The sequence below is a fragment of the Pogona vitticeps genome, chromosome 12, assembly GCF_051106095.1.
Source record: "Pogona vitticeps strain Pit_001003342236 chromosome 12, PviZW2.1, whole genome shotgun sequence".
NCBI lineage: Eukaryota > Metazoa > Chordata > Lepidosauria > Squamata > Agamidae > Pogona > Pogona vitticeps.
The window spans coordinates 24028945-24055019 of NC_135794.1; the positions used below are offsets into that span (position 1 = coordinate 24028945).

Sequence of the window (26075 nt, forward strand, 5' to 3'; positions counted from 1 at the left end):
CCACAAGACCTGTGCTTACTGCTGATGACCGAGTTGCAACTTTGGACAAATTTAGCTAAGAGCCCTTTCGCACATGACGCCGTTCAGAGGTACACCTGGGGTGTTTTAAGGTTGCAAAACCCATACAGAAAGGGAATGGACCAGATTTTGGAAATCTCTCTTCCGGAGAGGCCAACGGCTGGAATCCTGAAGCTCACCTGCATGACCCAACCACACAGGTTAGGCTGCTTAGTTATGAAGGGTTCTGGCACGTGTATGTCATCCAAATACAGTATTTAAACGCTCTCACCCAGACATAGGCTAAATTTCAGGGTATGGTGCTCCATGACTCTGTCTATGAGCTTCCTCTTCATCCAGATGAAGTGATTAGGACTTAAGCCCCATTAATTTCAGTGGAAATTTAGGGTGTGGTCCTACAGGCCTGTTGCTCACCTTTTGGACTGCTTGTTGGGTACAAGCTATTTCCTGGCGATCACAAGACATAAGAGGCCATCATCCACCAGCCCAGCCTCAGTCCATGCTCAAACTGGGCCTGTTTGGTCCAGCTGTAGAGCTACGACTTTGGGGACTAGGCAGGAGTGATGGACAGGTACAGTAAGATGCTTATGGAGTGGGGTACATTTGCAGAGAACTGGATGAAACCGAGCACCCTGCCTGCATGTCACTCCCATTAAAGCAGCCCTTTCTGGTGCAATCAGACAAGGATCCTTCTCTTGCTGTCTGTTCACACCCTCCATCTGGATCCACCTGGTAAAATATTCCCAGCATGAGAACCTTTTTATGGAAGTCGACCGCTGATTTAAAAAGAGCATTTAAAGACGAATGAATTTTGAGATTAAGGCTGCTGCCTCTCCTATGGACGCTTCCCTGAGAGCAAAACACATTGAATAAATATGTGCTTCTGAATAATTTTGCATAGGATGCAGTGAACAATGGTTACCACGAGATATGGGCATGAATTGCTGGTTCATGCTAGTTTGTTTTCCAGCCCAACGGGTGTTTGGGGGTTACCAGGCCTGCCTCCTCTACTCGAGAGGAAGCGCCTGGAGGAAGCAGGGCAGGGAAGCCAAGGGGCAGCCTCTGAGGTGGGGCTGTTCTTTCTTTCTTTCTTATGTGGTTGCAACCCAAGAAAACGCACTCCTCATCCAGGTGCACTCATCTGGGAAACCGTGGTCAGCCACAGCTCCCCGCCGATCGCACGCTCTGTGGCGCCACGTGTGAGAAGGCTCTTGGGAGGGACTTTAGAGGGTGTGGAAAGGGAGCCTTGTTTCACTCACTACAGCCCATGCAGTCCCATTCCCTTTTAAGCAGAACCTCTCCGTGATGGTGGTGAACCGATATCTACATGACATGCAAACTGGGCCACACGGAGGTGGAAACCAGCCCCTCTGATTTAATCGAAGTAAGATTTCAGGGTGCCTCGGCGGCGGATGTCACACGTCCAGCAGTGGAAGCCCCCTCCTAAGGAATTGGCATGACGGATGTTGACCTTGATGGTTGAAATGCCTGCAGGGCCAAAGCAGAGGGAGACAAATTTTTAATGCCATTGTTAGACAAAGGAGGACAAAGAGAAACTTCCAGATCTTCTTGGACTACAAATCCCATCATCCTTTGCCAATGGCTATGCTGGATAGACCTGACGGGGCCACCATGCAACAACATCCAGGGTAGGGTTCCCAACCTTGGGTAACCCAAGGTGCTCTTGAACTGCAACTCTCAGAAACCCTTCAATGCTAGCTGTGCTGGCCAGGAATTCTGGGAGTTGCAGTCCAAGAACAAGACTGGGAACTATGGATCTAGATAGGCTGATATCCCCCAACCCTCATCTAGGAGTCTTGGATCCAAATAACAAACCCCTTGAGCTTGTCAGTATCTCTCACAGGATTAGGCAAAGAACACTCGTTGGAGTGGTCAGAGGAGACGAGGTGCCTTCTCATCTCAAAATATTGGGGTGAGGTTTTCCCCCTCCTTACCCTACAAAGCCCTGGTCTTCCTAGTGCTACTAAGAACAGTGGCCTTGTGGGGCCTCTGTGTGGGACAGAAGAGCTGCGTGCTTGACCCGAGGCTCTCCACGGGATTAGGTCCCTACCCGTTGCCTTTGGCACTTTTTCTCCAGAGTATCCTTGAAGTTTATCCTACCTAGACTTTCGAAGAGCTTCTGGATTGGAGTTTCGTTGGCGTCCACCATCACCCGTTTCTCATCCAGCATCAGGACGTTCATGGACAACCATTTAGACGACATCCAGAGTGGGTGGGCTAGATCCGACCAATACAGAGCATATTGCACTCAGGATGACCCACAGGAAACAATAAAACCCCGCATTTCACCAAGCTTGTCTTCAAAACGGACTACGTCTTCAGGACCACTTGTGTTTACAGTACCATCTCTCGGAGTGGCGTTTGTTTGACCCTTTTTAGTATTTGCATACTTATTGTTTTAGCTTTAATATCATCTTTGAACGTGGGGAGCTGCCTCTTTATACTCCTTGATTTTAGCTTTAAATATTGCCTGTCAAGGAGGTCAGCCGTCTTGGGTCTTTTTCAAGGAGAAAGGCGGGGTCAAAATATTTTAAACAAAATACATAAAACAGAAAGGAAACAAAAAAAACCTACTGTCCGGGATGAGCGGCAGCGGTGGGTGAACGACGGTCCATCCTGCCTTCTTGAAGAGATCAATCTGAGAGAGACAAGAGAGAGCAACGGTCAAATTAGTAATTTTCATAAACCCTTACACGTGTTTTTCTTCAGGAACTCTATGTTTTCAGAGGTTGCCTCTCCTCCCCCCCCCCCCCCGGTTTTCATCACAAGAGGGTGCTCTCTCTATTTCTGCACCAGCAAAAAGACTTTTCTGAGTGTATTTTGAAAATGGGCTTCATCTCTGAAATGGTGAGATTTAGAGACCACAACGTTTTGAACAGATGATTATAGAACTGCCCAGATCATATTCTGAAACCAATTCTCCCAGGGACCCACCTGAGCCCACCTTTCGGTAATGCCTGATCGTAAGTGTCTGCTAGACTCTTCTTTAAGGCCCATCAGGGATAAAACCCTTTCCCTCTGGCTATGGAACCAACCAGCTGGCCAGAATCCTACCGCTTATTTACACCAGCCTTAGTGGGATGCCGTAAATCATGCGGGGAATTGCCATTGGTCCATGAATCATAGCACACCATGTCACGTGGCTGGCGGCTGATGAGGAAGGCAATTAATTAGAGCAATTCACCACTCGCATTGGTGGCCAGTATATTTCTGGATGTGAATTCCTGGTGTTGAGGGTTTCTTTAGAGATGCAGCAGCGCTGTCTCCCAGCCCATGTTGATTTGGGCATGCAGATTCATGCCGTCTTACTCTTTGTCCCTCTGGAGATCCATTACCTCATTGCAAGGGCGGTCTGGGTTGGAAAGTACGAGACCAGGTCCAATGACGTTAAACGTGGCATCGATGTGCATTGGGTTCGGGTCTTTGAAAGAGATGGTGTGCACCCGGTACTCTGGCGCAAGGTGCCTACGCATCCATTCAATGCCCATGAAGTTTGTCACCTGCAGCAGCCAGGAAGGAGAGAGAAAGAGAGAGAGAGAGAGAGAGAGAGGCAAAGATTAAACTGAGTTAGTGCGGTGTCATGATTAGAACACGGGACCAGGACATGGGAGAGTAGGGTTTGAATCCTCATTTGCCCTGGGACATCCCGAGGGACTCCTGTTCACTGCCTTGAACTCACAAGAGAGATGGCAGGATAGAAAATGTCCTCAGTGAGTCAGCACACCCACCTGGACCGAATCGGAGAATCAAGAACTTCGTGTGAACCCATTTGTGTGAGGTCGGGATCAAAGTAAAGGGCCCGGATTTGGTTTATGAATCCAAGGCGTTGCTGAAGTTTTGCACAGCATGGCAATAGGATCTCCTCACAGGCAAGCAGAACAATGGAAGGACCGGCCCCTTCGGGAGAAAGGCAGCCTCGACTGTAAATAAAACCAACCTACCAAGCCCACGTTTCTTTACCTGGCTCCTTTGTACAAAGATGTCTCTTCCTGCCCTGATGAAGTCAGCAGCATCAAAACACGGCTCATATTCGGTGGTGACGAATTTGCCCTGGGCAGCCAGCTTGTGCCGGTCTTCGACCGTGCGGATGGGATAATCCTGTTTAAAGAAGATAAGACACAGACCGAGAGAAGGACAGCGTGAAAGGCAAGAGAGGGCAGACGACGGTCGGTCGTTGCCCTTCCTTTTTTTCTACCGAGCAGCAACAGATCCTCCCTCTGGTGGACCCTCTTTTTTTTCTTTCTCTCCAGCTATCGTCCAGAAGACTCGGCCCTTTCCGAACTGGACAGAACCAACCGTTCGCTAGGACTGCCGGGTATTTTTAGGCAAATGCCTGTATTATTTTAAAGCCTACGACTAGAAATACAGTAAGACTGTGCTTGCCTGTTAGGGGATCCATTCCAAGCCTTCCCTCCCCCGCCAGATGCAAAAAAAAAAAAATGTAGACGGAGCAAATTATAACATGGCATCTGGTTCCCTCTAATGGCAAGTTCTGGTAAATACATCTTGGAAATACATATACTGTAAATACATCTTTCTGGGGTTTTTTTATTTAATATTTTCAGGCAGCAGGTAAGGGAATCTGCGGATACTGATCCCGCTGATAGGTGGGTCCTGCCGTTTGCTGGAGTGTGACTCAACATACTAAGCAACAGGATTACAGCCATGGAATTCTACTTTTTGTCTCTTTGCACCAGCAGCAAACTAAATAAACCAATTCACAATAGGTGTTGTTTTGACTAGATGAGAGGGTCGCCACGCAAGCTGAATAATAATAAAAAGAATGTTCCCAGGCTCTAACAAGCACGGTATATCTCGCTAGCCCTTTATCACTGGGAAATCAGGAGGAGAGAGAATACCTGGTCGTAAAGCTCATCGGCCATTGTGGGCTTTGGCGCTGTTGTCCATTTGGCACCACGGCGAAAATACTCCTTAATGATTGGCCTGTAGGCTCTGTATTCAAAGAAGCGGGCGCGCCAAGCCATTGGGGCTTCAATTATTTCATTCCCGACGACCAGCAAAATGTCTCTTGGCATGGCTGCATACATACCTAGGTAGGTAGGTAGAGAGGGAGGGAGGGAGGGAGGAACAAACACCTTTCACAAATCCCATATTTCTTTCTTTGAAATCTTTTATGTTTTCCTGGTCCTCGATCAGCTCAAAGTTCCCTCTGACACCACCTATCCAAAGAAGCAAGATATCCCAAGGAAAATGTCTTGGAAAAGTGTGATGCAGAACATGGGCTTCCCTGCAGAAATGACCGAGAAGGAACACGGCTTCCAAGACAGCAAACCCAAGATCACAGCCATTTCTATATAATCCTGTGCCCTTGAGTCAATTCTGACTTATGGTGACACTTTGGGTGGTTTCCAGGTAGGGAATACTGTACTCAGAAGTGGCTTACCATTCCTTTTTTTTTTAAGGCCATTCTTGAGATTGTGCAGCCGGCCCAAGGCCACCCAGGCTGGCTTTTCTCCCAGGAGGCCCAGTGGGGGAATCGAACTCCCAACCTCTGGCTGTGCAACCAGAGACGTAACTCACTGAACTATCCAGCCAGCTTCTATATATGGAAGCAAACTCAAATCTCCCTCCCAGTGGGCAACCTCAGCCGTTGTACCAGAGGCCAGGAGGAAGTCAAGAAGACACGCACCTTGTTCTGTTTACCTTCTGGCTGCTCGTTATGAGGTCAGCCCTTAAATAGCCTCCATGTCCAGAAGGCTGTTTTGTTTCCTTTCCAGATCCAATGCTTTTCAACTTGTCATCCTCTCCTATTTATTTATTCCCCAATACTTTTTCTACCGTGCATTTATTTTCATCCCAGCCTTACTTATTGTTGTTTTTTTTTAATGGTAAGGTTCTAAACAAGGGCGGCCCTATTTCACACCTTTTGCAAAGCTGCTCCAAAGACTCAAAAAAGTTAAAAAGTTGGATGCAGTAAAGCAAGGAAAGAAAGATGGGGCAACGCAGAAACCAAAGCCCCCGGGGGCCGGTTTCAATGCACCTAAAGACGACGGCCATTACCGGTGGACTCGAAGTCCGGTGTTTTATATTTCGTGGACCAATCCAGGGGCTCTGGCCTCTTCACCACCACTCCTTCCATTTCCAGAATATGGCACATCTCTTCGATCTCCTCAATCGCTTTCTTTACGTGCTCCTTCGGGAAGCTCTGGCCTCCGTGTTTCTGATAAAAACTCCAGTACTTCTCATAGGTATTGGCCTGGGGGGGGGGGGGGGAGAGAAAAAAGCAACACTAAATATATAGATACTAAAAAGGGTGATATTATTACACTGCAACATGATAAACAAAAACCACACCAAAAATGCACAGAAGGCACAACAAGCCATTTAAAAACTCCAGTCAGGCAGCCAGAAAGCCTGCTTGAAGAGAAAGGTCTTTTAACTGCTTGCGGAAGGGCAGCCAAGATGGGGCCAGCCTGGCTTCCAGTGGCAGGGAGTTCCAGGGTCTCCAGGAGCCACCACAGAGAAGGCCCTCTCCGGTGTCCCCATCAGACGCACCTGTGAAGGGGTCAGGACCGAGAGAAAGACTTCTCCGGAGAAACTTAACACCCGAGCAGGCTCACAAAGGGGCGACGTGGTCCTTGAGTTAGCAAAGGGAGAGGGGTCGTGGCGCTTTGGGGCTTTTCATTCTCCTGAGGCTAAATCGTGGCGGGTGGGGGAACGTGGGCGAGGTTCTTCCCTCTCAGGCAGCGAAATGTCTTCCGTCAGCTGCGGTGAGCAGAATGTGTTTGCAGACATCCTCCACGGGACACACACACACACCCCGGCGTGCCTTGCCCATGTCGTCAGGTTTTCGGGGCGTCCGGGAGTAAATGAATAGGGTGTTTAAAAATAATTGACCCCTACCCTTGCTTTTTTTTTTTTAAGGGGGGAAAAAGACCAAGGAAGGCAGCTTGCCTGGCCAACATCTGTTGCTGTAATTAGGTCTCGGTAAGAAGGACGCCAACAGCGAAAGATGAATGGTTCCAGGGCCCTGCGGCTGCCAAAGATACAGTATGAGGCCGGAGATCACTGGCCGTCTGCCAAAAGGACAGAGTCCGGTAGCTGTTGAAACGGGCCGGGGTGGAACTGTGTAACTGAAGCCTGACCCACGCGGACTGCAAGCTCAGCAATTCAGAAGCTACTTTTGGAAATGTTTGCTTGAGGCGCTCATAAATTGCAGGCTTTAAAACAAACTGTCCCCCCCCCCAAAAAAAATCTATCTGTTTTCCTCTCTCTTGCATTTCTTGTCTTTCTATTCCAGGAACTGCCTACCGTCGATTCCCCCACCCCCATGGCCCAGACAACGTTTGGTCACTTTACAAACTTTGAACAGCCTCCGCTTCATCCCAGCTTTCAAATTGTGTCGCCAAATTATCACAGCTGGGGGGACAGTTTTGCAAGATCTCCCCCCCCACACACACACACACACCGGTTGCTTTTCATTTGGATGATGGCAGTTTTAAAATCTCATTAGCAGTGCATGGTTAAAATGAATATGACCTGTATCTCTCCCCTTCTTGTTTTAAGTTCTGTGTTCAAATGTAAATCAAGGTGTGGTCGATGTATAGATCAATTCATGAATAACCCGGGGAAGACATGAAAACTTTTGATTCTCAAATACAATGCTTTTTTAAAAAGTCTATTTCTCCAAATATTGAGGAAGTCTCAAGAATAGCAACCTATCACTGCTCCAACTTCTTTAGCCATATTCAGTTGTGATGCAATTCACATTCCAGCCTACAGGGTTCCCTCCCTCCCTCCCTCCTTCCTTCCTTCCTTCCTTCCTTCCTCTGGTCCTGCCTTTGGCAATCCTTTTATGCTTTGCTATGAAGCCAGTTTCTCATTTAAAGCTTCAGACGACCACATGTCTCAAAAGCTTTTCTATAGAAAAATAACAAAGTACAAAACATCATTAAGTTTGATCAATAATTTTGTAAAACACACCGTAATTCACAAGTCAGAGTGATTCCATAACACGGATCACCACCTTCCCTTTCCTATCCATTACTCTTTCCATTTCTTTGTAAATAATGCATGCAGGAATTACTTTGCCTCTACAACATGCTTAGAGGGGAGGATCTCGCCCCCTGTCTTTCCATGAGGAAAGTAATCCGTTTGCAGTGCAAAGGTTCCTCCCCACATCCGGCTTCTGTGAGCAAGGGTTCTGGGTTGGAATTCTTTCCTGCAGAGAGGGTCTACGCATGAGCCCCTTGTGACAAACCCAGACCTACTGGGATCTGTCACACAGTTACACTAAGCTGCCACCAACCATTCCCTATAATAAGTCACACAGACCAGGGATGGATTTTTAAACAATAAAAGAATAAGGTTTATTTTAAATACAAACAGGGTAAATAAAACAATCAGGTGAATAAAATAAAGTAACGTGGCTTATTCTCACACACACAAGCATACAGTTTGGTTCACCTAGAACCTTTAACTTAAAGCACAGACCCTGAACCCATCAGTTCTGGCTAACCAACAGACCCCTGAACCTTTCAGGCTGGTACTCTGACACACAGTAGTACCCTGTCAGACACACAGACTCCCACAACAGCTTCTTCTTCCCAGCTGCTGCTTCGTCCCAACCCAGTGTCTCACAGTTTGTCTCAGCATCTCCCTTCACCACACAGGCATCACATATTTATACAGTACAGCCCCTCCTCCTGATGTCCCGCCTTCCACTCCCCATAGGATGGAACTTTCCCTCCAAACCCATGACAGACAGGTAACATCAGTGCTGTTATGTAACACCTCCCCTCTTTATAAGTTGTTTTGTAGGGGGAAAGCTAAGGTGCTTTTTCCCAAAAAACAACCTGTATAAAACACACAACACCAATTATACCTACCATATTATACTTACTTACATTCTAAGTTAAACATTTCAAATAGGCATTTAAACATTTACCATATACATTACATCAATTTACCTTTATTAATACAAACCAATTTAAAAACAGGTACATTTTACTTTTTGTCATCATTATATACACATAGTCCATGTTCTTTCGCCGTCTTCAGTCTTCAGGTCTTCTTGATAAGGCGTCAGCAACACAGTTCACTGACCCTCTGACCACCTTCACTTCAAAGTCATAGTCCTGTAAGTTCAAAGCCCACCTCATAAGTTTGCTATTGTGGGTTTTCATTGTCTTTAACCATTGCAATGGTGAATGGTCAGTACACAGAACAAAATGTCTTCCCCAGATGTAAGGCTTGGCCTTCTGGATCGCGTAGACTATGGCCAAACACTCCTTCTCCACGGTTGCCAAATGTCTCTCACCTTTTCGAAGTTTCCTACTCAGGTAGGACACTGGATGCTGGTCACCATTCTCATCCTCTTGGCACAGAACTGCTCCTACCCCGCTGTTAGACGCATCGGTGTAGATGATAAACTCCCGGTCGAAGTCTGGAGCCCGCAACACAGGATAGTTGATTAACGCCTCCTTCAACCTCTGGAACGCCGCCTCACAGTCGCTGGCCCACGGGATGCGGTCATCAGCCTTCTTCCTCGTCAGATCGGTCAGCGGAGCCGCAATCTCGCTAAACCTCGGGATGAACTTTCTGTAGTAGCCCACCAACCCAAGAAATGATTTGACTTTTTTCTTGGTGTTGGGTCTAGGCCAATCACGAACAGCTTCTATTTTGGCCTCCAGGGGTTTTATCATTCCTCCCCCTACCATGTGACCTAAGTATTTTATTTCTGGGCTACCCAGCTGACACTTGCTGGCCTTTACTGTTAGCCCTGCTGCACTTAACCTCTGCAGCACTAACTCCAGGTGTATCAGGTGATCTTCCCAGGTATTACTGAAGATCCCTATGTCGTCAATGTAGGCCACTGTAAAGTCACTGAGCCCTGCCAAGGTCTGGTCCATCAGCCTTTGGAATGTGGCTGGTGCATTTCTGAGACCAAAGCTCAGGACTCGAAACTCATAGAGACCAAAAGGGCTGCAAAAGGCAGTCTTTTCTTGATCCCTGGGATCAATTCTTAATTGCCAATATCCCTTTACCAGGTCCAATGATGAGATGAACCGACAACCCCCTATGGTTTCAATCAGGTTGTCTAGCCTGGGCATTGGGTAGGCATCAGGAGTGGTTACACGGTTTAATTTCCTGTAATCAACACAAAACCTAATGCTCCCATCAGGCTTGTCCACAAGGACTATCGGAGAGGACCAAGGACTAGAAGAGGGGACGATTATGTTCTCCCTAAGCATCTCGTCCAGCTCCTTCCGCACCTTGTCCCTATAGGGTCCCGTTACTCGGTATGGGGATACTGCCTGCGGGGGTGCATCCCCTGTGTGGATCCGATGCATCACTCCCTTCACTATCCCCGGCTTGTTGGAAAACACCTGTTGATATTTACTAAGCAGCATTTTTAGTTCTTGCTGCTGGTCTTGGGTGAGTGCAGGACTGATCTTTACCTCCTCTGGGTTGTATTTTACTTCCCCTCTACCCTCCCAGAAGGGTAATTCAGCTTCCTCACTCTCAGCTGCTTTTATCGCGAATAAAACCCTCTGTTCCCCTCTGTAGTAGGGTTTTAGGGCATTCACATGAACCACCCTCCTTGCTTGGTTCTCCTCCTGCTCTATTAGGTAGTTCAGGTCTGACATCTTGGAAATGACCCTATATGGTCCTGCCCATTTGAGCTGCAGTTTATTCTCTCTGCAGGGCCTAAGCCAAAGCACTTCCTCCCCTGGGTCAAAGTGCCTCTCTCTAGCTTTGTGGTCATACCATGTTTTCTGTCTGACCTTCTGAGCTTGCAGGTTTTCTGCTGCCAGCTCTAGATTTCTCCTTAGGTCATTCATCAAGGTGTCTATGTATGTCACAACGTCTTGTGGGTCATCCTGGGTGATCTGCTCCCAATTTTGTTTGATCAAATCAAGGGGCCCTTTCACCCGTCTCCCAAATAGAAGTTCAAATGGACTAAACCCGGTACTGGCTTGTGGCACTGATCGATAAGCAAACAAAAGGGATTGCAGCTTCTGGTCCCAATTGTTTGGATTCTCTGCCAAGTAAGCCCTAATCATGCGCATTAGAGTCCCATTGAACTTCTCAGTTAACCCATTGCTTTCAGGATGATAAGCAGTGGTTTCCTTGTGCTTAATTCCACAGATCTGCCATAAGCGTTTCATGAGCTTTGATGTGAACGATGCGCCCAAATCTGTGATTATCTCTGAGGCAAATCCCATCCTGGACATATACCCCACCAAAGCATCGGCCACTGTGTTAGTTTCAATGTTAGTCAGGGGTATGGCTTCAGGATACCTTGTGGCATGGTCCACAATTGTTAGGATGAACCTGTTCCCCCTCTTTGTGGCCTTGGGCAAAGGTCCCACAATATCCACCCCTATGCATTTAAACGGAGTGTCAATCACAGGCAAAGGGCACAACTTTGCTTTGGTCCTATCGCGGTTATTCCCCTGCCTTTGACACACATCACATTGTTTACAGAACTCCCTGATCTGCTTCCCTATGTCAGGCCAGTAGAAATTCTGTGTGATTCTCTGCTGTGTCTTGTTGACCCCTAAGTGTGCAGCAAACATGTCAGAGTGCCCCCTTTGTAAGATCATGGGGCGATACTTTTCAGGTACCACCAGCTGACTTCTGATCCCATCTCCCCCTTTTGAGATATTCCTCAGGGTTTCTCTATATAAAATCCCCTTTTTCTCCAGAAATCTCACTGGGGTCTCAGGTGTTAGCTGGGCGTCAGTCACCTGTTCAAAACACTTTTGGAGAGTGGCGTCTGCCTTTTGCTCCTGTCCAAATCTGCTGTCTGTGGTTAAGGTTTCCACCACAGCTTCTGAACTTCCCCCACCTGCTTCCGTCTCTGGCTCATCATTACCCCCCTGAACTGTCCCTGTGGTGGCTTGTGAGCGTGTAATCACTAGCACCCGTTTCACATGTTCAGCCAGGTCATTTCCCACGAGCACGGCTGCTGGCAGAGTCGATGAAATCGCTATCCGCCAATCTCCCCTCCAGCCTTGAAAGTTGACAGGTACCTCTGCTACTGGCAGAGAGATTATCTGCCCCTCAATCCCTGCCACCTTCATGCTCTCATTTGGGATTATAAACTCCCTAGGAATAATATCTGGATGGCACAGGGTTACCTGGGAACAAGTGTCCCGCAGCCCCCTATACTGACGGTCAAGTATTCCTACGTCCACCCCGGCTGTCTCAAACAACTGAGAATCTGTTTTTACCAGCAAGCAGCGCTTTACCTCCCCAAGAGGACCATTTTCCTCAGCCTGATCAGCATAGGTAGCTGTTCCAGACTGAGTAGTCATGGCAACAGGCTCCCTCTGTGACAATGAGCTTTGCTCTTTCTGGACACAGAACACAGCTTTTGGCTTGGTCCCACTAGAATTCTGAGGCACCATTCCTTTTAGCTGCTTCAATTTCTCACATTCTGAGATCAGATGACCCTTTCCCTGACAGAAATAGCATTTTCTAGGGTATTTGGATTCTCTCTCCTCTGGTTTCGGTTTTCCCTCCAAATTCTGAGGGCTTGGTTTCATGCCTGAGGGCTTCCCTTCACCATGGGCCCCTCCCCCTTGCTGGCTTTTCCCTGGTCCCTGAGAGTACTTGCTGTAGGTTTCTTTGGGTTTACCTACAGATTTCCCCTCACCCAAGGGCTTTCTTATTTGGGAGATAAAATCTGCGATTTCTGCGGCTGCTGCCACAGATTTCGGTTTCCTTTCCCTCACCTGGAATTTCAATTCCCCATGCAGAACTGAATAGAACTGTTCCAGGGCTATCAAGTCTTTAAGCTGTTCATAGGTCTCTGTCCCCTCCTGCGATAGCCATTTCTCAAGCAGCCTCACCAATTGGGCCCCCACTTGGGTAAAAGTCTGTTCTGGTTTTTTAGTGAGGGACCTGAATCTTTGTCTCAGCTGCTCTGCATTTATCCCATGTCTTGCAAACACCAGTTTTTTGAACTCTGCAAAATCTTTCATCAGTTCCTCAGGCATCTCGGCATAAACTTCAGCAAGGCTACCACTGATTAAAGATCGCATGATGGTCATCTTCTCAGTTTCCCTCACTGAGAAGTCCACAAACGCTCTTTCCACTAAGGAAAAGAACACCTCAGGACAATCTCCCTTGTGGTACACAGGGAATTTCTTCAGGTCAGCCTTAGACAATTGGCCTCCCTCAGAATCCCTATTGTTATTATTGTTCTGGTTCATCATTTCCAGTTTTCTTAATTCAAACGCCATTCTTTCTTTTTCCAGAGCAATTTTCTCTCTCTCTAATCTTTCTTCTTTTTCCAATTGCCTCATCCTCAGTTCATGCTGTTGGGCTATGAGCAATTTTCTGAGTTCTGGGTCCTGCTCTCCTGTGCTGTCACCTTGCACTGAGCCAAATTCATCCTCAGAACCTTGGTCAATCTGGGGGTCTTTCACTTCACTCATGTCTGCTATCTGGCTTCGAGTCAAGGGCATAATCCCCCCTCAGAACAGGCTGCTTTAAAAAGTCAAGCCTCAAAATAAAACGACCACTTTTTTCCTTTTTGCCTCAGAACCAGCTCTCCCCAGAGATTGCTGCTGTTCTTCAGCACTAATTGCAACAGTATCGAGTCAGAGCCTACCCCCCTCTGCTGGGCCTCTCAGCTGGCAAGCTAGCTCGCTGTTGCTACGCAGTTTTTCCTCAGCTTTTTCCCGCCAAAACTAGGCTGCCTCAGAGCACCTTAATCTAAGTCTCCCCAGTTGGCACGTTCTTCTACTAGCGCACCTCCCCGTGAGGTACACCTAGAAGATTACCTACGCGCCTCAAACTGTCCCTGACTAGACCCCCCTTGCTCTGGGCACACTTGCCAAGGCTTTGCTGGACCACTGGACAACTGGACCAGTCGTATCCCACACGCTGGACACCAATCAATGTGACAAACCCAGACCTACTGGGATATGTCACACAGTTACACTAAGCTGCCACCAACCATTCCCTATAATAAGTCACACAGACCAGGGATGGATTTTTAAACAATAAAAGAATAAGGTTTATTTTAAATACAAACAGGGTAAATAAAACAATCAGGTGAATAAAATAAAGTAACGTGGCTTATTCTTACACACACAAGCATACAGTTTGGTTCACCTAGAACCTTTAACTTAAAGCACAGACCCTGAACCCATCAGTTCTGGCTAACCAACAGACCCCTGAACCTTTCAGGCTGGTACTCTGACACACAGTAGTACCCTGTCAGACACACAGACTTCCACAACAGCTTCTTCTTCCCAGCTGCTGCTTCGTCCCAACCCAGTGTCTCACAGTTTGTCTCAGCATCTCCCTTCACCACACAGGCATCACATATTTATACAGTACAGCCCCTCCTCCTGATGTCCCGCCTTCCACTCCCCATAGGATGGAACTTTCCCTCCAAACCCATGACAGACAGGTAACATCAGCAAGGGTTCTGGGTTGGAATTCTTTCCTGCAGAGAGGGTCTACGCATGAGCCCCTCTCTAAGCATGCTGGAGCAAACAGGGGTAAGTAGCAACTGAATAGGGCTAATGAAACTGGACTTCAAATATTTGGAGAAATGAGCTTCCACAAATATTTGGAGAAATGAGAATTGCAAAAAAAAAAAATCCACTTCCAAAGGCTTTCGTCAATAAATCAATAAACGCTTACCTTGACCTCAACAGAGAAAGGAGGAACACAGGCGTTCTCGGCTCTTCCCACAATCACTTCCTCCAGAGGGTCCCATTCGTTGTATGAGCAGACGGGGCAATCTTCGGGAAGAGGTTCGGGGGCCTTGTTATTGTCATCAGCAACAGCACAGGTAGTCTGGGGGGCGGCCGCCGCCGCGTGGGTGCTCTGGTAAGTTCGCTGCACCCATCCCGTAAAGGCTCGGCCAAGCTTTTGTTCAAAAAGCAAAAACACAAATAGGGGGGAAAATGTTTTACTTATATTGTCTGGTTTCCGTTCATTGTTACCCGTTCTCTGAAGATAAAAGGGTCTCTCCAGAGAAGAGGGTGGTTGATTTTTTAGACTCCCTGGATTCTTGGTCTAAAGAAGTCACTTCTCCCATCTCCAGATAGATTGTTCTGCTAAATTAAGGAGCTGGGGGACTAGTCCTCATGATCTCAGCCACCCTTTCAGTTTCAAGGGAATAAACCTCTTCTTCGTGGTTCCTTGTGAACGCTTTGCAATTAGACTTGAATAAAGCAAGGTACCTTTCTGGAAAATAAACAACAGGGCATTTTCTGCCTTTCAGTGGATTATCTGTGGAAATTACCCTGCTGCGGCTGTGATCCATATATAGCAGCAAACTCATATAAACCAAGTAGGGTCATCAGCCCTACACAACAGAGCCACTGGTGCAGGATTATGGGCATGGCAGTCCAAGAACAGCCAACGGTCCCTTTGGCCGTGAACCTTCCCCGTCACTTAACGGGAGCAAGTTGTTAAATCCAAGGTTCCCAAAAGCAAAGGGGGGGGGAGGCACAATTGCGATCCAAATGTCCAGCAGTGAGCCCTTCAGCCCTCTGGCCAAATGGGAAAGTCTGTCTGCAGATGGGAAAAGGAATAGGGCCACCCAGGGAAGAGTGACGCTCCCCCTGCTCCCAGAGGCATTTCGTGGTGGACGGAGGCCAAGGGCTAAGCCTTTACGAACGAACGAGGCAGCCGCGTTCCGAATTTAGCAACCTGAGTATTCAAGGAGTACTGTAAATGTAGCGGCTCCTGGACCCATAAACACAGATACACACTTCACAACCAAAACAGCTTTACTAAAGCTTACTCTCTACCATATTTCTGTCCCAGTAAAAAAAAGTGAGAGAGTGACAGAGAGAAGCAGGAAAAACATTGGGAGGGCAAGCAGCAAACATCGTTCCTTGACAAGGCTCAGCGGCACATGGACCAGTTTTTCGTTCCAGGGAGGACTGCCTCGTTCCTAATAAATGCTTCCAGTTGGAAAAGCAAGATTTCCATAAGAGCTAAACCTACAAGTAAAAATGAAACAAAAGCAAAGCATGGACATCGCTTTTTTATCAAGCCACCTCCTAGGCTCCAAGGAAAGTGCAAAGATGGAAGCCTGTTGTCTTGGTCCATATCAATGAATCCCATCTGTTTTTATGCTGCCAGGAACACCTCTTTTATAAACCCAATGACTCTTAATGGTCCGCTTATTGGCAAGGCCATTCCCGCCCCCCCCCCCCGCAAATGAATAGCTTATGGCAGTTCATAACCGCTGGAAAATCTATTTCTCATCCCCAGCTATAGTGAGGACAAGCTCCATGAAAACAGGGGATTCTGCCCGGAGTGTATGTGTGTGTTTGTGTGTTTGTGTGTATGTGTGGCACAGATCAAAAAGCCCTGGTGTTTTGACTCTACCTACATCTTTCTTGCATGCCTCCTCTTCCGATTGTGTTTTTCCAAATGTCAAAACGCCACGAGTTTTGATGGCGCCTTGCATCCTCCATCAACACAACCCATCAGAGCTGGGGGGCCAGGAAAATTAAGACCTGCAAATGAAACCCCCTGTGTTTACCTCTCCGGGACCAACCACTAAATGAAAAAAGCTAATTTTCAAGACAGGAAAGGTGATAAGCCCTTGTGCTTTGACAAACAGAGAACATCTCGGCACATCACAAAGCCTTGCTTCTAACGATGAGCCAACCGTACTGCCTAGGCAGACCTCAGAGCTAAGATGGGGATGTTGCTCCTTGCGGCCCCTTCATCTTTGGGTTGCCTTTTTTTTTCAGCTGGAGAAGGTGGCCCTTTCTTATCCAACCCAGCCCAACAGATATTTATTGACTACGGGATTCTGGAACGACCATCTTCAACAAGAATAACAAGAATAATCATTTTTCCAGGCTCCGATGGTTTGCAGAACGGCTCAGAGTCTGAGGTTTGACCATCTTAAGCTGGATCTACCAGGGAACAGGGGTGTCCTGGCATATCATGTGACACATGGATCTTGGACTGCTTTGCCCGCATGCGCACGCACGCACACAAACACACCCTATGGTGGCCACTGGCTTGGATGCAAGCCCCGGGACTGGACTCTTCCCAGCCGCAGAGGCTTCTTGGCGCTTTCCCCCGACCCTGCAGAGCCGAGCATTCCAAGCTCTTTCGCCCAGAAGGCTCAGCATCTGTTTCACACCAGCTGTTGGGAAAGACTAGACAGCGACATCGGCCGAGGAGCAAACATGCCCCTATCCCCTTGCAGACGGTTCGGGAGCCACATTCCCGGCCCCAATATGGGAGAGATTCGCAGGCCTGCTGGCTCAGCAGAAAGGAATCGGAAGGGAGGCGCAAGGAAGAAAAAACTTCTCTAGGCAAGGCACGCTGGAGCGTGGAAACAGGAAAGCCTAGCCATGTCCAGGGAGGGGGCAGCAGGGGGGGAGTGCGTTCTCAAGGGGAGCCCAGCCCAAGGCCACCAACCAGTTTGGACCAGTCCGCTGGCTTGGCTCCAAGATCTGGAACTCTCTGTAGCAGAGCTGGCCTGTCCGAGCAGAGGCAGAGCAATAGGGAAAGGAACCCGTTTTCTTGCACGAAAACGCCAGCCTCCCTCTCCCGATCCGGGAGGGGGCTTCAGAGGGGACCCTGCATCGACGCTTCCGGCAGTTTGATACCCAATGAAACTATGCTGGCTCCGTGCTATAAGATTTTAGGCTTTGTCCTTCAGAGAAGAGTTTGTGTAATCCTTAGCTACCCAATTCTAGCGCTCTAGATCTCGGTAGATGGACAGCTCCGGGGTTTCCAGAAGACGGAGCTACGGCTACCCAAAGGCAGAGTAGAGACAGTCAGAAGGAAGCCATGGACTGAGGTGGTTTGCTCGGTGGCTGCAGTTCCCACTAAGAGGGGAAGAATCGCTCACCTCCGCTAACACAGAATTACTCACTGGGTGTCTGTCTAAGGAATAAACAAGGTGTCAAAGGTCAAGGTACAACGTAGGACCTCGAAGTTCAAAAGTCGCTCTTCTAAACTCTAGTCTGAGGGCTCGATTTTATCACCCAGTGGAGAAATAGTGCATTCCACATGTGCGACACTGGGTCATAATACACTCTTTTCACTGATGCGGCACCGCCATTCAAAAGCCGCAATGCAAGAGACTCAACCACAAAGGTCTTTTACACACGTACACAAAGCATTGTGGGTAATACACGCTGAAATTAAACCAAATCAAGTCAAATCAGAGTTAACAAAATAAACCCTGCTTTAATTTTAAGAGCCAAAAGGCTCAAGTGTATGCCAGTAACAATCCATTATGAAGAAAAGAAATACTTTAAGAGCTGATTGTGTGCGACTGGTTGCCTAACATTCCTGTAATTTGCAAATTAGCCCGCTTTGTTTTGTGAATTGCTTTCGAGAGGTAAGCAGGTTCTTCCTTGGCAAATCTAATTTCTCACACTAGAAAGATGTTACCTGTTACGTAACATCAATTCTAATGATGGGTTATCATTAAAGTACATATAGTTTTGCTCTAATTTACAAAATATGATTTCCTTTTCCCCCTCACCTCTTTAAGAGAGTGAAATCAAGAACTAAAAGTGGGTGTGAATGCAAGACAGATGTAAAAGAAGCCACTTTTTGCAGTGCTAAATATCTTTTCTTTAGTGCCACCTGTAGGAATGTGTCACACCTATAAAATTACAGATAAAATCTTTGATTACACCCTCCTGCTTTTTATACTGGGGTTAAGAAACAGAGTAAGCATTGCCACACAGGATGTGATGGAAAATGAGTGTGCCGGCACACCATAAGCAGCTCGTGGCATCCGTGTATTGTCCCCCTGAAATTTTGGGGTGAGGCATCACCCCTCCCTAATGTCCCATGTGATGTTCATTTCCTGGAAATCTAATAAACCGACAAGAGGGAAAGATCACGCCTTTCTCTGTTCATCAATGCACCTTTTATCCACCTCCCGTATTCCTGTACCTAAACCCAGATGCCTTTTAAGGATGACAACGTTGTCATAATCTTGTGCACCCAGATGCTGTGCTGTGTAGCACTTTGATCCTGCAGGTCCGGCCGTCCGTCCATGCACTGTAGACATGCTTACCTTCCCAGATCGAACTGGAAAGATTTCCCCACGCGATCATTTCAAGCCGCTTTTCTCAATGGTGTGCCCCGCAGAGGCCTTGCATTACAATCCCCACAACCCCTCTGCAGCGGGAGGGGTGCTATCCTGTCCTCTACACTGCAGGTAAAGATGGGTGTGGCGGAAACAGAAGGAAGGAGCAAACGGTGTGCCCTAGTTGGTGAAAGGGGCATGCACGGATTACGCTACTATATCATGATACAGATTCTTCCTCTCCCCCCCCCTTTTATGCAAAGATAGATAAGGATGCACCGGGGCACCTAGACCTCCCCCCAAAACTTTTCGGGCAGTGCCCCTCCTGCGCTGTTCCCAAGCCATCTATGGGCATCCCCATCCTCTCCTTTACCTCGTCAGTCACCTCTGGGCACACCCGCAACCCCCGTCTCTGCCCTCTGCTCTCCCTTGCCCGACACGGATCATAGGCGGGTTCGCACGACTCCACAGAGCGGGAAGGAACGGCTCCTCCGTCTCACCGGCGCGAAACTTTGGCCCCGACGGCGCTTGGTGCCTTGTTCGTTTAATGTACAGTATTTATTTCTTTTGGCCCCGAGCTGGAACTGGGGGAACGGCGGCGGCAGAGGCTCGACGAGCGACCCTTCGGAGCCAGGGTGCGCGCACGTCTGGACGCCCGCGTCGGCGCCGCCGGGCTGGCCTCCGGGCGGGGGAAGAAAGGTTGCTCTTCCACGATGATCGCGCGCACCCCCACCCCTTAAAGAAAAAGGTCACCCCGTCCCCATCCACCCACCCGCCGAGGTCTGGGGAGCCCCGAGGCGCACCTACCCGGGACCCGATGTAGTGGACGGCCTCGGCCCCCCGGCTCCCGCCGCGCAGGCACCGCACGCGCAACATCCCCGCCCGCCTGCTCGATGCTCCGGCCCCGCGATGCCTGTCGCACCCCCGGGTCCCCGCCGACGGCTTTTATAGGGGCCGCCGCGACTTCCCATTGGCTGGCTGGGGAAGGGGAGGGGAGGGGGGAGGGGAGGGGGCCGCCGCCCGGGAGCCCCCAACGAGCAGGCGCCTCCGTTGCCTTTTATAGCCTCAGCGGGGGGGGGCAAGGTTCTCCCCCCCCTGGGCGGGGGCTGTCTCGGGACCCCCAAGAAAGGACACCCCCCCGGGCCGGGAGGGCGATCGGGGCGTCCCGGGGCGGCGCCTCCCTTCCATCACCAGCCGGACGGTGGCCGTTCCCCGGGCTGCCCTCCTTCCTCCGGGTGCGCGGGGGCAACAAAGAGCAGGAGGAATCTCCTGGGAGCATCCTCTGGCCTGGCCTAGCCTGGCCTGCGCGGGGAGGATGCCGTTCGCCATTAAAACACAAACCTGTTTCCTCCCCTTGCAAGTAGAAAAGGCTAGCTGCCTGCCCCCCCCACACCTTTGATGTGCTAGCTTTCTACATGAGGGGATTTGGTGCTTGAGCTTAGGGTACCATGCAGCATGTGTGTCAGAGTTTCATTTTCCCTGCCTACCGTCTGGGGAGATGCTGTCTGCGCCTGAGCTGTATCCTCTTCTAAGTAGACCCTTCTGACAGAGGCAGGGGGTGCCGTGTTTGATTGAGGGATCGGGTTTTCAGGATACGTTACTGAAAACCATGGAGTGAACCGCTTACCCCAGACAAGCCAACTGCTAACGTGATGCTCGAAACGGCCCTGTTGCAACCATCACCCCCCCCCCCCCCGCTTGCTGCCTTGCTCTCAAGTGCAGGCGAGGGTGAGGATTCACTCCTGTCTCTTGGTGGCACATGGACATATCCTATCTGGTGGCACCAAAGCTGGGGAAGTGCACGTGGGTGCACAAACTCAATCAGTCCACTCAGAGTTTCCTCTGGAAGGCCTTTTGCAAAGTCAACGGGACTGAATTGCCCACCAGAAAACACCGGCGTTGCCACGGGACTACATAATTCACACCATCCTAAGGTTTCTGGTGGAACTCACTCCCAGCCCCAGCGACTCGCGAGGGTTTCAGCTAAAGCTCAGAGGGGGAAATGACATCTGAATGGCGTGACAGATGAGGGCAGAGTTCCTGATCTCCCTCAAACTGTGCCAGCTTTAGAGTTCTCCAGAATTTCTCATCAAGCTAAGTAGCTGCTTGGATGCGTGGCTCTCGGGCTTGCCTGCAAATCTGAAAGAAGGACCCCAGTGTTAGCTGGAATCGGCCCCTTGAAGCTCCTGAGTGGGCAGGGAGCCCAAGGAGAGCGAATTCTCCACCCCCCCACCCCCCGCAGAAGGGAAGCTAGAGAGCAAATTATTACGTGCGATGCTCAGGCATGGTCGGGGGGTGGTGGTGGAGAGGTTGGCACACTCACTGGCGAGGTCATTCTACTCAGATGGCCCTGAGTTAGGTAACAATAATTGGCTGGGAAAGGACTTCAAAGGTCTCCCCTCTGCAGCCATCCTGCTGATCAGCCGGTTTGGCATCACTGAGCATCTGGGTCTGTTTGCCTGGCTCCGCATGAAGTCCAGGGGCCAAATGGATATATATAATATTATATATAATGCATATATATAATGGATATATATATAGTATTATATATGCCTTATATAGAGAGATTATATATGCATAGATATAATCTATGCATAGACATAATCTAAGATTATGCATATATATGCATAATCTTTGCATATACAGCAATACTATAATAATCACACGCCGTCAAGTCCATTCTGACTTAGGGTGACCCTTTTCCAGGGTTTTCTAGGTAAACAAGACTCGGAAGTGGTTTCCCCTTCCCTTCTTCTGGGGGTGCATCTTGGACTCTGGTACAGCTGGCCCAAGGCCACCCAGGCTGGCTCTTCCCGTTCAAAGCACAGTGGAGAATCCAACTGTCAGATCAGCGAGCTATCCAGACAGCTCTGCTCGGTGTGTGTGTGTGTGTGTGTGTGTGTGTGTGTGTGTGTGCGTGTGTGTGTGTGTGTGTGTGTGTGTGTGTGTGTGTGTGTGTGTGTGTGTGTGTGTGTGTGTGTGTGTTAATCCTTGGCTGGAAGAGCCTCGTGGAATGGAATGGACATCCTTGCAGAACTAGGAAAGAAGAGCTGCTGCCAGTCAGAGCTCGCAGCATTGGGATAGATGGAACCCGGGTCTGATGTAAGGGAGCTTACAGTATTCCTGTTAATTTCAACAAGACGTGCCAGTTGTCTGCTGCCGATTATACATCATCTGTTTTATATTTTATTTCCTAACACATTTCATGAATGTATGCAACCTTTCCCCGATTTATCTTTGGTCACGGAGATGGGGCAGATGCGTGTGCAAAGCTGTGAAAACCGTGAAGCCCAGCCACACACTTAAATGCGCCCGTCTCTGGGTTCCCACACGGCACACTCGGAGGCCAGAAGCGTTTCCCCGTCGTTTCTCCGGGTGCTGAGCTGCAGGGCGGGCGGCCAAGATGGGGCAGGAGCCAGGATTCCTGAGCCAAACGCCAGGCTTGGAAACAGGGGGCAAGAGGGCATACGCCAGCGCCGGAGCCAAGCAACCCAAGCCAAGGGAGTAATCTAGAGATCAAGACTGAGGGCAAGGCCAGGTGTCAGGGACCCGTCAGGGATGCCCGAGCATCACCAGTGCCTTTTCCAAATCTTAACAGGAAGCTCTCATCCATCTGGGTGCACAGAACTCTGAAGGTGGAGGCCATCTTTGAAGAAGGGCACAACACCCCCCACACACACACGAACACAAACACTTTGAAGTAGGTGGCCAGCTCTCCAGTTTGGGCCTGAAATTTGGATTTTGGGGGTTCCTTCGCACTTTGGAACTGAACACTCAGGGAATGGGAGGCGGTGAACCTGGCAAACTCGATTGAAAGGGCAGCCAGCCGAGGTTGGCGAGATCTGGGCACCAGCCAAGCTTGCCTTAGGACCCTGCGGGGGTCTCTACATCACCCTGAACATGGCACCACCGTTGTGCTGGAACAAAAAGTAGTTCACAACAGAGCAATTCGGAACTGGGAAAATGACTGCTGGCCGGCTTGGTCTTTGAGGACAGGCGCCTGAATCCCAAACGGGGCTGTGTTGTTTGCAGGATGCTGGCAGCAGGAGATCTGATCTCATGCACTTCTTCCTCCTTCCACGCAAGGGCACCACAGGGCAGCTCTTTGAACCTTTGACAGACAGCCCCCAAATGGTAGAGCTGGGAGGGACGTCCTCCTCCTCATCATCATCATCTTAGAACTACGGGGCTGAAAGGCACCTGATGAATCATCGGGTATGGCACAGCGGGGAATCAAACTCCCAACTTCTAGCTCTGTAATAGCAAGGATCTGGACCACTGAGCTGTCCAGCCATTCAGGGTTCATCTAGTCGACACGCACGCGCACCCCCACCACCCCTCATCCAAGCAGGACATCCGAACCAGGGACCACCCCTGAGAAAAATATCTGAACTGAACAGAAAAATGGCCTCTTGGGTCGGTCCAGCTACAGGGTGGTTTTTTAGCGTCTGCCGGTAGAAAATATTGGCCTTTCCGGAGGGGCCGGGAGGGACTGCGCCTCGCTTGACTTTATAGACCAGCCTCCATGGGCTGGATTACATCCTAAACTTTTCGAAATGGATTACTGAACGAGCCGGGAAGCAAAGAATGGGCAGCCGCATCCAGGTGACACTCAAGGAGACCGTTGTGGCCTTCAGGTGGATCACAACTGGGTTTGCCTTTCGCAGGGAGTGTAAAAGAGGAGTCGAAATTTGCAAAAGAATTGTAGGCACGTTGATTCAGGAGGTGGAGGGACTTTATTTGCTGAACGAGCCCTCCAGGCATCCCCATGTGGCCTGGCATTACCTGAGCATGTCCCTGTCACGTTGCTGCTGATGCGCAGAGCCACAGAGCATGAACCCTTCTGACTGATCTTTTTCCAGAAACTGCTGCGCAATAAAGCTTGAAGTTAAATTCTCTCTGCTTCGTTGACCGTTATGGCCCCTGGCATTCGTTACTTATTTAATCCAAGCCGCGTTTCAAGAATTTGCAGAGGGGAAGGGATCATTTGGAAGGGTTTGACTTTGCAAGCGAACTTTTGGATCGATGCAGAAATGGAGGAGTTGTGAAATCTGGGGGGGCGGGAAGTGTCAGAGGAAAAACGAGAAAGGAAGGATTTAAAATGGACAGCCAGTGTTTGGTAAAGGGCTGGACTCAGGTTTCAAACAGCTAGACGTGGTTTTCCCCCTAGACCTAGACGATGGCCAAAATCAGGGGAAAGACTTTGAAGCCGAGTGGGAAGATCAGGCTGGGTCTTCTCCCAGGTGGGGAATTGAACTCCCAACCTCTAGTTCCACAGTCAGATATCTAAACTACTCAGCTAACTGCCCGATTAGACTGCTAAAATTTTACAAAGAAATACTAGTTTTTAGCTGATGAGGGCCTTCATCAGGTGCGGCACCCCTTGTCTGTGGATGGTGCAGAAAAAAATATATAAGGGGTCCCATCAACGACAACTAAATGCCTCTGTCTGTTTCGAAACAAGGACAGCAAAGTCATCATCCCGGGGGGGGGTTGGATTTAAATTCCACCTCTGCTCGTGTTGACTGAATGCTCCCGGACTCCCCAGGCAGAAGGCAGCTTCGCTGCTCAGAGCTCCCGGCTCCCCACGAGGGGACCACTTCTTTCGAGCAATAAGATAAATATTTACTAGTTAAACATTGCGATTCCAACTGGCAAACTAACTGTGGAGGAGGCTCTTGGAGGTGTCCCTGTTTGCTTTTGAAGGTAGCCTTTGCCTCTCTAGAGACGATCGCCCGGCACGGCTGCCCCATTCTGCCAAACGGTAGAGCCGGCCCTGCAACACGTGAAACCACTGCAAACCGTGCAAGCGAGACAATTCTTGCACAACAAAATAGCCACGTTTGCTCTTTCGCCCGTGCCCTCTGTGCTCAGAAAGCGCTTCCCCTTCAGATACCCCCCTCTCCCCATCCTGTCCGTCTCTCCTGCTTCTGCCTCGACTTGCACTCTGCCCACCACCTTCCAGGCAAAGGGCATCCACGAGGCACCCTCGACACCTTGTCCACACAGTTGGTTCATTAACTGCGGGAGGAGGTTTTTTTTCATGTGCTTTGCCCTGGACACCCGGCCTTTGTACAGCCACCTTGTCTAGAAAGCCAGATTCCCAACGCCCACCCCATGGCAGGCCCATCCGTCTCGCATGGGAGTGGAAAAAGGCCACCACGAGGTTAAGGAGGTGAGAACAGGTCATTGCTCTAAAGTTTCTGGCCCGGGCCGGCTGTATCCTCACCCACTTTCTTCTAGGAACTGCTCCGGGTGGCTATCAATCAGCTGAAATCCAATGCGAAATTCCGCAGCAAAAAATAACATGAAATATTTTTAGCCTGCTGTGCTCTCCGGGAGATACTGTATGGCGAGAAGTTCCCAATCGCGCCTATTAAGGAAGAGAAGGCGAGTAAGACAAGCTGGCGGTCGGTCGGAGAGGAGAAGCGAGGGTCACACTCTCGTAAACTGGTGATACAAAATATAAGGAGGAAGGTGAGAGGCTCTCCGACGTGTCTCTGGGCGGTGAGAACTCCAGAAGCAGTGCCAGAGTGGACCTGTTCATCATCCTGGCTTGTGCACAAACCAGGTCGGGGGGGGGGGGAGAGATAGTACGCCACACACTAAGACCTTCACGAGAGGCCTTCTTTAAAATACCAATTATTTTGGAAGCCCAGCTAACAAGCGTGCAGGACAGGGCCTTTCCCAGCGTGGCTCCTGGAGGATGGAAGGCCCTCCCTTTCGAGTCACAGCCACTGAATTCAACACTACCTAAAAAATCCGTATCATCCTGAAGGGCAGCCTTGTTGGTGACACATCACCGTCATCAAGACGGCAAGCGACCAGCGCATGGACTGAGTCACTTGTCTACTTACCAAAGAAATATCACAGAATAATTTAAAAGCACACACACATACATAAACACCACAGATTAAATACTTTCAGCAGAGGATGAAAGGAAGGATATGGTTTGAAAGGGAGCAGCCCTACCATCAGGTAACCTGAGGAGATGCCTCTGACACGGTGAAAGGATAGC

The 26075-nt window shown here is 49.4% G+C and overlaps 1 protein-coding gene across 1 annotated transcript; it reads right to left on the bottom strand.

Moving 5' to 3' along the window:
- Positions 1 to 1256: 1256 nt before the first annotated feature.
- Positions 1257 to 20013, bottom strand: GATM (glycine amidinotransferase). The gene is made up of 9 exons (XM_072981679.2): positions 19865 to 20013; positions 14668 to 14895; positions 6061 to 6256; positions 4899 to 5089; positions 4000 to 4137; positions 3375 to 3539; positions 2614 to 2677; positions 2140 to 2256; positions 1257 to 1506 (listed from the first exon to the last, which is right to left on the bottom strand). The coding sequence occupies exons 1-9, from the start codon at positions 19931 to 19933 to the stop codon at positions 1394 to 1396; spliced, it is 1281 nt and encodes a 426-aa protein (XP_072837780.2). The 5' UTR covers positions 19934 to 20013; the 3' UTR covers positions 1257 to 1393.
- Positions 20014 to 26075: the final 6062 nt, after the last annotated feature.